Genomic DNA, 17,613 nt, shown 5'->3' with positions numbered 1-17,613 from the left:
GAGAGAGAGAGAGAGAGAGAGAATAGAAGTGAATATAGAATAGAAAATGAAAAGAGAATGAAAGTGAAGATAGAAATATTTTGTGTGTGTAATGTAATATAATATAAATTCATGAACAATATTTAGCTACAAAATTTGTTGTAGCATAAGGTTATAACTTCCTTTTAAAAAATTGACATTACTACTTATTTCGAAAATCTAACTATTGAATTGCATATTTTTTATACTTTTAATTCATATATCAAATTTTGTGCCAATCGGATATTATTTATATTATATGTATAATTTTAAACTACAAAAACTTGCAATTTAAACAATTTATTGATGACATAGCTATTGATTTTTAATTTTCTAAAAATTTTGCAAGCATGAAAGATATAAGAAGAAAACGTAATTCAATGGTGGATTTGTTAAAATTTACATCTAATAAAAAGATATTAAGTAAGGTTATAGCCTTAGCCTATAACTAATTTTGTAGCTAAATTTTGTCCTAAATTCATTACCTTTGGCTTTATGTTGACATTTTCAAATATTGTCACATAAGTTTGACTCAAAACCAGTTTAAAGCTATTTTTTTCTAATCCACTATAATGTAATTGAATAAATTGTTCATATGTAATTTCAGTCACATGACTTTATTAATGAATCATGTGACTTATATAAATTGCTACCTAAAGGATCGGAAAAGATGGCTCCAAATTGGTTTGTTGCTAAACTTTGTTTTGAAAGCCCACATTTTTCCACATTACTATTTTGAGCTTGAATTTGGTAAAATAAGGTGTAAAATCCATATTTTACACCATCTAATAAAAGATTCTCACATCATTTTTATTTATTTAAAGCTCAATGCATCTTACCACACCTAATAATACCACATCAACCTTTTACTTAAAACCTGAAAATATATTGTTTATCGAGATGTTATCCTCTGTAATTAAATGTATTGTGTTTTAGTAATATGATGATGTGGCATGTTCTTATTGGAAGGTGTGGGGGGTGAAAGTTCAGAGCTACTTAATGGGCCCGGGGCACCATATTAAGAAGTATCATATTTCCAAGGAGCAATAGTTGGGTAGGGATGGCCCATTTGAGGGCAAGAAGCCCATAAGTAGAGGGGGAGTACCGTCCGAAGAAGATCACCATTTGTCCGAAGACGTCCCACTCCTCGGCCACAAATAGTCTTGATCAAACAAACGTGAGGAGGGTCCATATAATCTCCCTAACGATCCCACTGATAATGATAAGTTTTGGGTAGGCCTAGGGATGATCAGAATGATGAGATATCTAAGGGAAAAGCTGCCACCACCATATTTAATGCACTGCAATAGCTTTTCTGGCCGCATTTATGTGGAGAAGACCCCTGAACAGTGCAACCTCAGCTACCGCCACTCACCAAGAGCTAAAGCAGACACCTGACGTGACATGCACTTGAGTGGATATGCAGATGAAGAAAAGGTGGACAGTGGAGATGATGGGAAAGGATACTATATAAAGAAGAAGGGTCCCTAATGAGAAGAGGAGGAAGGAAGAGGGAGAGAGAAGCTTTACTGTAGTTCTGAATGTTGTAATCACTGTTCACTCAATAAAACACCTCTTCGGACATTCATTCATGGAGTTGTTTGAGCGTTATTTCATGTTATCATCACTGCAAATAATCTAGCCAACCATTGTCTACTTCATAACCAGCCTAGCTTTTTTGCCCACTCTCTACAAATTTATTGTTCTGGGTCCGTTGGGCCCTTAACCCATATCTTTTGGGCTTGGGCTGCAAAAATAGACCCTATAGAAGGTATAAACCAAAGATTTTACACCAAGTCCTTATAGAATTTAATCTCTATTATTTTAAAACATTCTTTTTAATTAAGTTTAAATTTATAAGGATTCCTTATATAACCTCCTATATTTATTTACACCATTTATTTTTTTAAATGATAGAGTACATAGTTCTATATATAAACATGTTGATAATAAATTTCTATTAATAACTATCATATTTCATATTTAAGGAAAAAACTAAACAAGAAGAGATCATTTTTTGTTCAAATTTTTTTGCTATATTGCACGAGTTATTGACATGTGGCAAATAAAATTCTCTACATTTAGTGTTCCACCTCAACAAAACTTCACATTTATGTTAAAGCATTAATTAATTATTATATGCATATGGATTAAATGCATATATTTATAGGTGATGCATTAATTATTTATGTGAAAGAAATTAAATTTTTTAATTTTTTTTAAAAAGAATTATACCCAAAGAAATTTATTTGAAATACTTATTTGATAAGGATTCATGCTTGCCTTCAATTAGTTTGATGCTAGAACCATGACCTAGGATTTGATCTACTTTAATTCATTTAAATCTAGTTTACTTTGAATAAGTGCCATTTGTACGTCGTTTGTTAATTTAGAAATACATGAATCATATATTGACCTTGAAATTACATGATTAACTCAAATTTAATGGTAAGGAATCTTGTAACTCAATTAACAATTTCTAGTATTTTTTTTTTTTTAAATGTCCATTGTTCAAACCCACTCCTCCCCCAATTATTGAATTACAATTCAGTATAATTGTAACTACTTTCATTAAGTTTTTAATAGACTAATTGACCAGTTGACATTACTAGTAACGCCCAGTTAATTTAAGAAGAGCATCATTTGAAATTTGAAATTAAGTTTCATGTCATATATGAAAATTTATTGCTTTAACTGAAAAATGGTTTGAAACTATCCAAAAAAAAGGTGTGAAGAGAACTTAGGAATGTAGAGTAGTTATAAATTATTTTGAGCCAAATATGATAGCTGTTTGGTCTCTCTCTTTTCCTTGGAAGGAGAAATAGGAATAACCAAGTAAACAAGAATGAAATGGAGCAGGTATTTGATACGTTACCAAAGGAAATGTAAAAGGCACGTAGCAGTAATAGGAAATTTCGGTTACTTACAAAAAATAAGTTGTCTGGTCTTGAAATGTGGTGGGCGCGAGAAATGAGATGAACATGAACCCATTATCCACATGTGATGATATACATCTCCTCCGCATCTAAATGTTGGAAGCGGTTTTGTCTGGTTTCAAGTTTTTCAAGTGAAAAACTGCCAAACATTGAGTGCTTTTTGGTTTTTTTGTTTTTGTTTTTGTTTTGTCATTTGGAGCGCGAGGCATGCGGTTTCTTGTCTTGTTCTTCATGTTCAGGGTCGTCCGTTACTCTCTCTCACTTGGTGCAGTTGGTAGAGATATGGAAAGGAATCAATCACAAAACCAAAGGATGTGAGAGGAGCAAGACGACAATAGTGGGAAAGGGGAAAAGTGAGAAAAACGCGAGCAAAGTGTTGAATGGTGAAATGAATGAGGATGGTTGTCAATATGCCATATATGAAAACAGGCATGCAACATTACATATTATTATGGAATTACCATGGATATCATGCCTACTTTCTAACCGTGTTTATTATTTTCACACAATTTTACATTTTGTTTTCCAATATATCTATATATATATGTGTGTGTATGTGTTTTCATTTGGGGAGTCTCCAACAATTCTATTCCATTAACGCACAGCCATCACCACCACCTACTGAGCTTATTTATGCTTCAAAAGTACAGAGAGATAGAGAGATAATCACCTGAACCTTTCAACATCTTGTTCCTCATCTTTCTCATCTCTCAAGAAACAAGTGGAAACCAAACCATCATGCCACACTCTCCTTGGGACTTGCCATTGCTTTCTGATTTCGATCACTACTCCAACTTTCACTGCTTTCTTCAATCTGTAACTCCCATTGTTTCTACTAAACTGCTTCCCAAGGTATTCATTAATTTCCATTCTCAATTCTTTCCTTATTAGCAAAACAATATGGTTTCTCTTCTCGATCGGTTGAATTCTACTTAATTTCTCTCTTTGCTAATCTAGACCGATATTCATGTCAGCTATTTGTTTGTGCGTAACTTTGATGATCTTTTACCAATTTCAAACTAGGATCTAAATGTAAGATAGTCAATGAGAGGGCATATCTAGGCATTTATTCCAAATTTGATATACCAGAATGTTCTTTTTTTTTGAGCGTTCACTTCTGATCCTTATTTATTTCACATATGCACACAGCACACTAATAAGAAACAGTTTCATCATTTACTCTTAAACATTAATTTTTCATGTTTAGACATCATTGGTAGGTAATAACTTTAATGGAGATGGAATTGTGGGTTTTAATTTGTTCAATTGGTGAAGTTTTTGTCATCGAATAAAAAATCTGAAATTCAAACCCGGTCTATACTCCAAAACCTATTGGTGTTTTGTAAAGGAGCACAACGTCACCAAACTCCAAAGTTGTGTTTGGATACTTGAATTTGAATTTTAATGTGATGGATTTGAAATTTTTTAATTCAAAGTCCATAAATATTTAAGTATATCATATGAATTTCTAAAATTCTGTAGGTTTAGAAATTATTTCAAATTCAAAGATTTGAAGATTTAAAATTCTTGGTTATCCAAATTAAATAGGGTATTTGGATTTTAATCACCCAAATCCAAATCCATGTATCCAAATCCTGTCATCCAAACACTAATATTTAATAATTACTTAGTTGTTAAATTCCCACCAAAAAGAGCCTTGATCCTCTGTAGTTTGGAAATTGGAATCTTTATCCTCCCCATGTTTCCAAACTGAAGAATAGCTGAGAACGGATCACATGAATTGGTAGCCATTTCATGGCATCATTTATAGCAACCCCCCGTATACTATTTTCCATAATACCATTTATGTGTAATCCTGGTAATGCTCGGCTTATTCAAACACCATTTACCATTTACCATACTCCTGATGGAAAAAAAAAATTTATAGGACCAATTGCTTCTCTTTTTACCATTATAAAAGAAGCAGCGAAGAAAAACAAGTATAAATGTTTTCTAAAACCATAATTAGCATTGGCACACAGGCTATAGCAAAAATAACTTTTGGAAAAAAGTAATTTTTCAAATGAATAACAGCTGTCGACGTTTAATAATTAACCCTTTATATTTTGGTACAACGACATTTATTTGGAGGGTTACCGTTCTTTCTCATTTTCTTTTATTCCTCACATCTTATTTATATATGCAGGCTCGTACACTAAATGGGTTTGGGCAATCAAGCGAGAGAAGTAGTGGGAACGATATGGTGGGGTGTTTCTCCTTGAGTGACGTTTGGGAGTTTTATGTTGAGAAGAGTTTCTATGGGGCTTCTGTACCAATACTGTTGAACAATGGTGAAAGTGTTGTACAATACTATGCACCTTCCCTATCAGCTATCCAGATATATACTACAAAACCTTGTGAATCTATCTCAGTGAGTGTGAGCAATAATAATTCATCAACTAGGACTTCACAACATACCACACTGCTAGTTGATCATCATGAGGGACCATCCAAAATAATGGATAGCCTTGGTCATCTCTACTTTCAGTTCAACGAGACATTAAGTCCTTATGATAGACTTCCGCTGACTACAAAGGCAAATTATCATATCTAAATATTCCTCTTTTCTCATTCCTCAATACCACAATATAATTATCGTTCTCTGTCACTAGCTAATATTTGATTATATATGGTGGGATATTTGCTCAGATAAATGAATTAGCTGAGGCTCATCCTGGCTTGACGACATTCAACAACATGGATCTCTCTCCTTATAGTTGGATAGCCGTTGCTTGGTATGTACAATTAATCATTCCTAGCAAAGCCCTTTTATTTTCTTCTTTAAGTTAAAATTGCTATGAGGAAATATCTTTTTTCCTGTTAACATGATTTATCTTTGAGAGTTGCTTAGATTGGAAAGATGTATAGGGGCCTAGTATTAGTGTAGGATAAAATGCAAACACGTAAGACACTGACTACATTTAGCAAATATCGAAGGCTTTAATACTAATTTATTTTGAGTAAATTATAATAGATTTATGTGAAATAGGAATATAGAAATGGGATAAAACAACCACACAAAGAATACAAACATTCATATGATTCGGTCTTTAACTTATGTGCACAGGTGGTGTTAAAAAGAAAGTTCTACTCATAAAATTGAGAGATTACAAAGATTGTATATGTAAAAATAAAATAATTCAAGGCACCCCCTCTATTTACAAAGGCTACTGCTTGAAGGTTTTTTAAGGAGCTCACATATATATAGTGCCTAGAGTCTTAACCAAGTGTGACAAAATTAAATTTGTTGTTTCACAAGGAACGGGAAAAAAAAAAACGTAGGAATCAAATACAAAGTTGAATAAGAGTGACTAGATTTTCATGGGTATGCTGTGACACACCGCACCTTATAAAACATATCTCAACAAAATTTTCACCAAAAGGTTGAACTCTTTTAAGGCTTTAATGCCTGCATCAAAACCTCTATGAACTAAGTCTAAGCAATGGTTAAACTTGTGTAAAGGAATCAGGGGTGGCTGCACATACACTTCAGGGGATCAATGAACCCCTTGACTTGAAAAAAAAAAAAATTTATATATATATATATATATGAGATGAGTTCAAGTTACACATTTTTTAAACCACTGGATTTAAGTAGATAAATTAGTAAAAAAAATGTAGTGCATGAAGCACAATTTCTCTCTCTCTCTCTCTCTCTCTCTCTCTCTCTTTTCTTTTTTCTTTTTTTTTTAATAAATATTTTGGTCTGGTTAATAGAAATTTTCAAGCATGAACAATTAGATGAAACCTACACCAGAATGAATGGATTATGTTGTTCCATGTCCATGAATAGATTGCTGGAGGAAGAAGGAAAAAAAAAATGAAATACAAAATTTTAGAAATTTTTTATTTAAAAAAAAAAAATTACCACGCCAATGTAGTGCATGAAGCACAATTTCTCTCTCTCTTTTTTTTTTCTTTTTTTTTTTTTAAATATTTTGGTTTGGTTAATAGAAATTTTCAAGCATGACCAGTTTTAGATAAACAATTAGATGAAACCTACACCAGAAAGAATGGATTATGTTGACTTGACTTGTTAATGCTACTCTATCTTATATGTTGTGTACTTGTGCTTGCATATGCAATGAAGACTAGATTAAGTTGACTTGACTTGTTAATGCTACTCTTATGGTAATATTATAATTTTGGTTAAAAGAGGAGTGAAACACTAGAGCATTATTTTCCCCTTACATGCATATATCTGTGGGCTAACTGGGCTATCTGTTATTTCCTTGAAGAATGTTGGACTCTGACTCAGGTGTAACTTCAGCAGGGGCACAAAAATTGATCGATAGTCACAAGTAGTTACCACTTCAATTTTCTTTCCCTTCTGTTGCATAGCAATAGTAGTTGTCCTGATTATACCATCAAATTTGTAAAGTTGCAACAATAAACATACTGAAATTCAATCATCCTATGGAATGAAATAGTTCATCAAGCAACATATTCAATATCAAACACAGCACTACACTAAGGACATTGGATTTCACCTCAAGCATGAAATTTATCATGTTCATAAATTTGGCTATATCATACCTTTTCATCTATCTAGCTAATATGCTTCTTGATTACTAATTTTATTTCACTGTCCTTGTGATTTTCTTCCAAAATATACCATATGATATCCAAATCAAAATTCTCACCATTTGTGTTCTTAATCTGTCTCTCACGCTCTGACAAGAGAGACTCGTAACTCAATGGTTTGTGCCCAAACTCTTCCCTTCTTTTATCTTCTTCAATGCATATACTATCCAAATTCTGCCATACCTTAATGTATCTCAAATACAATATTTTTTTCTCAAAAATGTTTTGCATCTGGTGAAATTCAGCCCCATAGATCTTGAAAAGATCTTTCCCTTGACTTCTACTTGTTTCTCTTAAATTTGCCCACTGCTTCAATTGCTCCCCAATATTAATATTAGTACCTCCCTTCAATAACAAATCCACAATATCATCTTTATACTCATCATCATTTAATACGATTTCAACATTAGCACTAGAAGTAACAGCGGCTCCATCATTCGGCACAAGAAGCTCACCATGTGACATTCTCTTGTTGAAAACTACACAAGAGAAGTCCTCTTTGAATAAAATCTTCTCATGATAAGCAACACAAGACTCACCTCTAATCTTATCCTTTGCAAGACTGTAGCAAAGCACTTATAACCCACAAATATGGCCGAGATCATCCAAGAACTTGAACACATGATTAAGCTCTAAGATGTCAAGAAAGCATGCTTAGAGCAGAGTGCGGTTCATCCAATGTTCCTTAAGCAGCTGTTCAGGGATTTGCTTATTAAGCATTTCCATTATATTTTTTTTTCCTTCTTCTGCTGGTAATCTATCCATGGAGGTGGAACAACGATGGAAGTGAAAGAGATAGAGAGAGAGTCAAATATAACACTTTTTTTGGGTTTAGAGATAGATATAAAATATAATAAATGAGGGATAATTAATGAGATCCTAATCAGAATATTAGCATTAATGAGGATCTTTTTTTCACCGTTGAATTTACTTAAATCCAATGGTTTAAAAAATGTGTAACTCTTTAGAGTTATTTTGAGATGGGTTCAAGTTACACATAGTGTAACTCTAAAAAGTTACACATTTTTTAAACCATTGAATTTAAGTGAATCCAATGATAAAAAAAATACCCTCATTAATGCTAATATTCTAATTGATCTCATTTATTATCCCCTATTTAATACATTTCATACTTATTTCTAAAAAGGAATATAAAATCTCAGTAATAACCATTACTTTAGTTCTTTCTACATTCATAATGGCGCACAAAAAAAAAAAATTGGCTTTAGTAATAATCATTTTTGTAGTTGAAAAATAATGAATCTAACTATGGGGCTATCAGGCTTTGAAGGAAATTTGGTGGGAAGAACCATGTCTTAGAAACCATCTTATGGATCAGTTTGTGGATTTTTGAGATTTATGGATTGGGATTGTAAGTACAAACAAACACCAGTTGGCAGAGAGATTTGCTTTCATGGCTTGGAGTATTTGGCATACTAGAAACGCTTCAAGATTGCGAAAACCATGTCTACCATTTTCAAGCATCTATCGTGACTCTTTGGAACGGTTTCAAGAATTCCATGAAGCTCGACATCCTGAGACACAAATGGTTTTGGACCTTAGACCACTGATAACAACTAGATGCTGGACACCTCCTCAAACAGCATAGTTTAAAGCAAACTTTGACGGAGATGTTTTCATGGATTCACAAATGGTAGGAATTGGAGTAGTGATCAGGGACTCGGGTGGCCATGTGATTGGTGCTTTATCGGAGAGGTTGCTTCTCCCCTCAACGGTGGACGATGTGGAGGCATTTGCTTGCAGGAAAGTAATTAGTTTTGCTTTAAACCTCGGTCTTGACAATGTGGTTTTTGAAGGTGATTCGAAAACAGTTATAAAGGCCCTCAACTCTAATGTTAGGTGTCTTACTTCCTTTGGCCATCTTGTTGATGATGCCAAAGCCTTAGTTTTGAATTTTCCAAATTCTTCTTTTTTACATGTAAAACAGACTGGGAATACTGTTGCTGATAAACTGGCTAAGCTAGCCAAGCAATTCCAATGTCCATAGATCTGGTATGATGACATCCCTAGTGATGTGCAGCACCTAGTATTGGCTGATAGCCGCCTTTCTTGATTTCAAATAAAGACTTGATTAGTTTCTCAAAAAAAAAAAAAAAAAAAAAAAACTATTAAAGTATAAAAACACATGTGCTGCCCACAAAGAGACACCAACAAAATGTCTTGAATATTGTTGAAAGAAATATGTTGCCATTATTACTGAGATTTTATTTCATGAGAAAAGATCTGGAGTGTTCATGTTGNTATTTCACTGTCCTCTGTGATTTTCTTCCAAAATATACCATATGATATCCACTCAAAATTCTCACCATTTGTGTTCTTAATCTGTCTCTCACGCTCTAACAAGAGAGACTCGTAACTCAATGGTTTGTGCCCAAACTCTTCCCTTCTTTTATCTTCTTCAATGCATATACTTTCCAATTCTGCCAAACCTTAATGTATCTCAAATACAAATTTTTTTTTCTCAAAATGTTTGCATCGGTGAAATTCAGCCCATAGATCTTGAAAAGATCTTTCCCTTGACTTCTACTTGTTTCTCTAAATTTGCCCACTGCTTCAATTGCTCCCCAATATTAATATTAGTACCTCCCTTCAATAACAAATCCACAATACTCTTTAACTCATCATCATTTAATACGATTTCAACATTAGCACTAGAAGTAAAGCGGCTCCATCATTCGGCACAAGAACTCCCATGGACATTCTCTTGTGAAAACTACACAAGAGAAGTCCTCTTGAATAAAATCTTCTCATGATAAGCAACACAAGACTCACCTCTAATCTTATCCTTTGCAAGACTGAATAGAGCACTATAACCCACAAATATGGCCGAGATCATCCAAGAACTTGAACACAGATTAAGCTCTAGATGTCAAGAAAGCATGCTAGAGAGAGTGCGGTTCATCCAATGTTCCTTAAGCACTTTTTCAGGGATTCCTTTTAAGCATTTCCATTATATTTTTCCCTTCTTTTGCTGAATCTATCCATGGAGGTGGAACAAGGTGGAGGAGAGTAGAAGAGAGTAGAGAGAGAGTCAAATATAAACTTTTTTGGGTTTAGAGATAGATATAAAATATAATAAATGAGATAATTAATGAGATCCTAATAAGAATATTAGCATTAATGAGGTTTTTTTTTCACCGTTGATTACTTAAATCCAATGTATTAGGTTTTAAGTACTTAGAAACTAATGTATTAGAACTTTAATTTATATTGTTAGGAAATCATGATCAAAATAGGTTTCAGTCTTGTTTAGACTTGCTCAAAGTGTATGCGTTTTACGTAAATTTGGAATCGAGTTGCTCCATAAGTTATAGTATGATTCTGCTTGGCTCAATCGATCGAGAATTAGACTTGACTGATTGAAACTCGGGCAGAATATTTTTCTGCAGAATTTTCCAACTCAGCCCTAAGCCTATATGACGTGTAAGGTTTTATATTTTGCCTTAAGTATAAAAGGAAAAACCTAGCCATGTTTTACGGAGCTCTTTTATGCTGTGTATTTGAATCTCTTGTGAGATCTAAAGGTGTTTACCTTCACATATACTTAAGGTTTCCAATCTCAAGAATAACAATGGGATCACGCTCTGTAGGATTTGAACCTACGACATCGGGTTTTGGAGACCCGCGTTCTACCGAACTGAACTAAGAGCGCTTTATTATCACACTAAATATTTTGTAAGTAACCCTAATATATTATATTTTTGCATGCGTATCCTATTCTATAGTAGAATAGAGTCAAATGAAAGATTGATCATGTTATGGATGCCCAATTTAATCGATTTCAATTGATCCCTCGTTACGATTCCTGCTTACGCAAAGGATTAGTAATAGAGATTGTGTCATTTATCCCCAAGGATATTTACACATAATATAAAAAGAATACGGATTGGGGCTTTAAGTTAGTAGAAATGATCAGGCCGTACTCCCCACGATTCCTATCCAGAGTATACTCCTATCCACCGATTAAATAAATAACTGTCGGAAACGAAATAATCCTTTATTCAGTAAGCCCCCCCTTTTTTTTTCAGAAAAGAAAGAAGAATAGGAACGAAAAAAAAAATAGAAAGAATACAATTTAATTTCCGAGATGTTAATGAACAAGACGTACTTCTATTTATCGACAATATCTTCCGTTTCGTTCAAGCAGGATCCGAAGTATCTGCCTTATTGGGTAGAATGCCTTCCGCTGTGGGTTATCAACCCACCCTTAGTACCGAAATGGGTTCTTTACAAGAAAGAATTACTTCTACCAAAGAAGGATCCATAACTTCTATTCAAGCAGTTTATGTGCCTGCGGACGATTTGACCGATCCTACCCCTGCCACGACATTTGCACATTTAGATGCGACTACCGTACTATCAAGAGGATTAGCTGCCAAAGGTATCTATCCAGCAGTCGATCCTTTAGATTCAACTTCAACTATGCTCCAACCTCGGATCGTTGGTGTTCATTTTACCAAGTTCAATGTTAGTCAGATTAGTCAACATTTATATATTTCGATGCAACAACAAGATATTATTTGTAACAAGTAGTTTTGTTGGTTGGTTAATTGGTCACATTTTATTCATGAAATGGGTTGGATTGGTATTAGTCTGGATACAGCAAAATAATTCTATTAGATTTAATGTACTTATTAGATCAAATAAGTACCTTGTGTCAGAATTGAGAAATTCTATGGCTCGAATCTTTAGTATTCGGATGTAGTAATAAGATGTTAGTAGTCCAAGTCGCTATTATACAAACTTCAATTCTTTCATAGTGGTTTTGCCGTTTTACCTTGAAAATAGCTAGGTTAAATCCTTCGTAGGTTTTTTACCAGTTTAGTTTTCCTAGGTCATCATATCTTTGTGTTCTTTATTTTCCGTACTTTACATTGATATGATATGTTTGTGTTAACCTAAATATGATAATTTGACTAAGTAATCACTTGGCTAATTAACTAGGTTAATCTGATTGAGTTTTAAGGGGTCTAAAAACAAACACAATTGTTTAAAAAATGTATAATTCTTTAGAGTTACATCAAGTGTAACTTGAACTCATCTATCTATATATATATATATATATATATATTGCTTTACTAATTTAATTTACTACTCTTAAAAATATTTTTGCACACCCTGTTTTAAATCTTGCACACCTTGATCACATATCAACTTATCCCACAATTAAATAACAACTTAATGCATTATTTATGTATGGATGAGTGTGGTTGTGTGAGTTAATAATTATAAAGTGCAAGTGGAGTTGAGTTTTGTTATTTAGTTTAAAATATTTTTATAAAAAATGACAAATATATAACCACAGTTGCATAAAAACAGAAATATTATACAAAAAAAAATGGTCATACTTACATTGACAATAGATAATGACAACTAATAATAAACTATCATGAGACAATTTCAAAATATGAAAACTCGTAGAAAAAAAATTGTAAAACTTCATTTATATTTGTGTGTGTGTGTTGTATTTTTTTTTCGATAATTCAATATATTCAAGTTCTTTTTTTAATTAAAATTTTTTAATTTAAGTTTCTTAATGACCCTCTTAGAAAAAATTCCTAAAGCCGCTACTGAGAGGAATTGGTTTAGTCATCATATTTGCTAAATTATTCACTGTAGCAACTTTTGTTACTGCAACAGTTTCTTGAGATATAATCTCCTGAATGAAATGGTATCCAATATCAATGCGCTTGTTTCTCTCATGATACATATGATTTTTAGTCAAATGTATGGTGCTTTGACTATCACAAAACACAATAGTCTCACTATGCTGCAAACCAAATCTCTCAACCAAATAACTTCTTTCACTACCTTTGCTGCTACCATATAATCTGTTTATGTGGTAAACAAAGCAACAATTGACTTTAATATCATCTTCCAAATGATAGCGTAACTAAAAAGTGTAAAAAAAAATGACATGTTAGAAATTTCGTCTTATTTAAATTACCAACGAAATCAGAATTTTCAAATCCAAAACACAATTACTATTACTAGAATTATCTGTACTACACTAAAAGCATGCGAAATATCTAAATGAGTGTAAAACATAACATACGTCATGGTATCAACTGCACAACCATAAGGAATGCAAGACGTGCTACTTCTCCTCCTCACACAACAATGACAAAGTGGTTGAAAGCTTAATGTTTGTTGTTAATGGAGTATCTTGTCCGAAGAATCAGGCATCTCATCTTGAATTGGTTGAACTATGTTAAGTTTTTAGACCGTGGTTGTTAATTTCATAATGAATTAACCAAGGTGTTATATTAGTCCAATTATACCAAATATCAATTTGAATGGAAAGAGATGAAGCATGTAAAGCTAACTTGAATAATGTGTCAACAATCACACAAAATTAATCGAAAGGAGAAAACAATATGGTGGCGGAAGTGGAAAATCTAAGAAAAACTATCCAAGTAAAAAACCACTATGGGAGAAACCTTTCGAGATGAAGCAAATTCTCTATGATATGAAAAGTTTTACAATCAAGGAAAAACATTTTCTTAGCCTCTACTGACTCGTAGAGAACTTAAAGAGAAATTAAAACCCTTCATTGCACTAGAATGCCCAGATTCTTCAACCATATAAATTGCTTTCACAAATGACACATGCATGATCATGATTAAAACTTCTGACCAACTCTAAGAACCTCTTGAAAGTAATCTTCACAACAAGAAGTATATGATATGTGCTATGGCTTCAACTTTTTCACTAACTGGCCTTCAAATTTGCTTTAATATCTCCAGTATGTTGAAATTGAGAATCTTGGTTACAAAACCCTAATTAAGCTCACAAACAGGGCTCTCTCCTCTAAATAATCTCTCTTATCAACTTATAATTTCTATTTTATAGTCTAACAAATAGGAATCAAATTAGGGGTGAAACATACAAGCTATTGGGCTTTTAGCAAAGCGGGTTTGTGCAAGTCTCAATAAGCAGAGGCTGCTATCAAGCTCGACCGATTGATGTTGCTATCAAGGTTGTAGTCGATATTATAGAAACTTTGCTTTCTTGAGCTAATGTTTGGGTTTTTTGTTTTGATCTTGAATTACACCTTTAAGTCACAACATAACTAGCAATTTTCTGACATGTTTTAACAACACTAATACATATAGACCCAACAAATTATAGTGTTTTCATGCACTTTGTCAGTTGTTTTAACTTTAAATCCACAAGCTTGCTAACATCATCGTCTTTGACTATATCAAGCTTCTTCTCTTTTTTAATGGTTAAGAGTAGAAGACTCGTTTAATTTTAAATCGATGATGATTGACGATAATTTTACTTGAAGATGTTGAATTCATGCTCCACAACCTATATATGTTACCCCCAATGCATAGCCTTAGATAAGAATAATGAAGGTGTCTAGTGCAAGATAAAATTCAAACACCATAGTTGATATTAAGACTGTGATTCGGGTATAGACTTCACTTTGACGGGCAACATCAAAGAGAAATGAAACTTTTACCAATAGAAATAGGAAGATTACAAAGCCAGCATAGACTATCACAAACTCAAACCCCAGGCGCACCAAATTTCTTTCAATTTACAAAGGCTACGGTTTGAAGGTTTTACAAAGAGTCCACTATACACACACACACACACACACATATATATAGAGTAACAACGATCTTAACCAAGGGTGACGGCTGGTCGCACATGAAGTGAAAAGACAACTGACTCAAATAGGAATCACGAAGCTCACGATAACAAATAAAATGATTTGCCCATACATTGCATGTCGAAAATTAATTTGTTTACTATTTTTTTTCCTAGAGTAAAACCGATATTCCATGCGACACACCCGATGTGCACCTTATAGTTTGTTGAAACGAACGTGAGTTAACGTTTCGAAGGAAGGTATGAATATGACTAACAATTTAAAAATGGTCTCCATTGTTTATTAATTAGGTATCCTATCTATCCGATACCAATGACAAGAATTGTGAAGGAATTATCTGCATGTTTCCTCACTTATCACCCATTATCATTACCCCTCCAAGGTATGTTTTCATCTCTTGCGGGGTCTTCTTCCCTTTCTCAAATGTTTGTGTAATACAAAATAGTTATGAACGCATCCCAGCTTTCCATGCTAGCTAGGCTTAGAACATTATTTGCATCTCTTTATTTTCTTCTCGCCATAAAAATATTTTCCTATTCTTCCTGTTTGGTTTAAAATGCCTCAAGATTATAGTATGATTTACTAATATTTTACCCATTAATAGTATGATCAGTGTCATTGTCAACCATTTGATCGAGCTTTAAGGTTCTTGACTGCTAACTCTAAATCTAATAAGACTAGTACAAAAAGTACAAGAATAATAGTAATTCTAATAGCCCCTCAAACTCAAAATGGATTTTGATAAGCCAACTTGAATTTGGATTCAAGATCATGGAAACGGCCTAGTGGATGGGATTTGGTGAAGATGTCACTAAGCTAATCCTAAGAGAAAACAAACAAAGGTCTTGCTTGTTAAGAGGTAGTGTCGAACGAGATGATAGTCAATCTTAAAGTGCTTGGTCCGCTCATGAAAAACGTTATTATGAGTAAACCAAATAGGACTCATATTATTACAGTGCACGACGGTGACAAAAGGTAGTGAAATGCCCATGTCTTGTAGTAACCATCGGAACCAAAGAAACTGAATACACCTGAAATTGTCCTATATTCATGATAGTCTTATAATCCAAGTCTTTAAGGTATATTATGTTCACGATCATCTTTTATAAACTTTCCATAATTCTTCTATTTGTAGATTGTACCTTCTATACATATATAAATGAGCTGAATTGTTTATGCAATGACTTGGTCAAAGCTCAATCAGCAGACGATTGGGTTTGGTTGCTAATGCAAATGAGTCAAGCTTGAGCTCACTGCATGGCTCATATCATTTTACTAAACGAGTTGAGCTCAAGTATAAGGATGCTTAAATCATAGGTTCGCAAGTCGTTAATGTTGTAAATGTGTAATGTGGGACTAGGATGCTTCAAAGCCCATGTTGAAAATGAAGAAAAGCTCTTGAGCCCCTATGGTTGTATAGACTCGCTTTCTAGAGTTCACAACGAAATCGCGAATGATGATTTGGAGGGAGACAAATGAGCTAAAGGAAAGTCACAGAGAATTTGTAGATTGCACCTTCCATCCAGATATAAATGAGCTTAACTGTTTATGTAATTTCTCGATCAAAGCTCAATTAGCAAATCGATTAGATTTGCTTGCTAATACAAATGAGTCAAGCTTAACTTTACTGCATGGCATGTGTCGTTTTACTTAACAAGCTGAGCTCAAGCATCAAGGTGCGCGCTTAACCTGTAGGCTCGCAAGTTGTTAATGTTGTAAATGCATAATGTGGGACTAAGATGCTTCAAAGCCCATGTTGAAAATGAAGTAAAGCTAGTTCTTGAGCACCTCTGGATGAGTAGACTCAATTTTTTGGTAAAAATGTGACGGTGTCACTTTCAATAGCTCACAAAGAGATCGACAATGACAATTTAGAGGGAGAAAAATAGGTCGAAAGAAAGTCGCATATGGAGTCTAAGAGAGGAGGGTGTAACACACATAGTGGATTATATAATTTCACCATATACAAGGGGTAAATAAATGAAATTATCCTCATTTATGATAACCTTACAATCCAAGTCATTAAGGTATTTTATGTTGACAATCATCTTTTATAAACTTTCCATAAATCTTGTATTCGTAGATTGTACCTTCCATACGGATATAAATGAGCTGAACTGTTTATGCAGTGACTCGGTGAAAGCTCAGTCAGCAGATTGATTGAGTTTGCTTGCTAATACAAATGAGTCAAGCCCGAGTTTACTACATGGCTCATTTTGTTTTACTAAACGAGCTAAACTCAACCATCAAGGTGCTCAACCCGAAGGCTCGCAAGTCGTAAATGTCGAAAATGCATAATGTGGGACTAAAATACTTCAAAGCCCACGTTGAAAATGAAGTAAAGCTCTTGAGCACCTCTGGATGTATAAACTCAATTTTTTTTTAAAAATATGAGGGGGTTGCTTCTGAAGCTCACAACGAAATTGCTGATGA

The 17,613-nt window shown here is 33.6% G+C and overlaps 1 protein-coding gene and 1 non-coding gene across 2 annotated transcripts; one reads left to right on the top strand and one right to left on the bottom strand.

Annotated features, from left to right (window-relative positions):
• Positions 1–5,113: 5,113 nt before the first annotated feature.
• LOC112009347 (uncharacterized) lies at positions 5,114–17,340 on the top strand. The gene is made up of 4 exons (XM_065771757.1): positions 5,114–5,490; positions 5,604–5,689; positions 15,471–15,562; positions 17,264–17,340. The coding sequence occupies exons 1-4, from the start codon at positions 5,155–5,157 to the stop codon at positions 17,338–17,340; spliced, it is 591 nt and encodes a 196-aa protein (XP_065627829.1). The 5' UTR covers positions 5,114–5,154.
• Positions 11,138–11,211, bottom strand: TRNAW-CCA (transfer RNA tryptophan (anticodon CCA)). The gene has a single exon. It is a non-coding gene; the product is annotated as a tRNA-Trp (tRNA).
• Positions 17,341–17,613: the final 273 nt, after the last annotated feature.

This window comes from Quercus suber, unplaced genomic scaffold (assembly GCF_002906115.3).
Source record: "Quercus suber isolate HL8 unplaced genomic scaffold, Cork oak 2.0 scaffold_48, whole genome shotgun sequence".
In the NCBI taxonomy this organism is placed as follows: domain Eukaryota; kingdom Viridiplantae; phylum Streptophyta; class Magnoliopsida; order Fagales; family Fagaceae; genus Quercus; species Quercus suber.
Note: the sequence above shows the minus strand (reverse complement) of the source record. Positions and strands in the feature narration are given on the sequence as shown.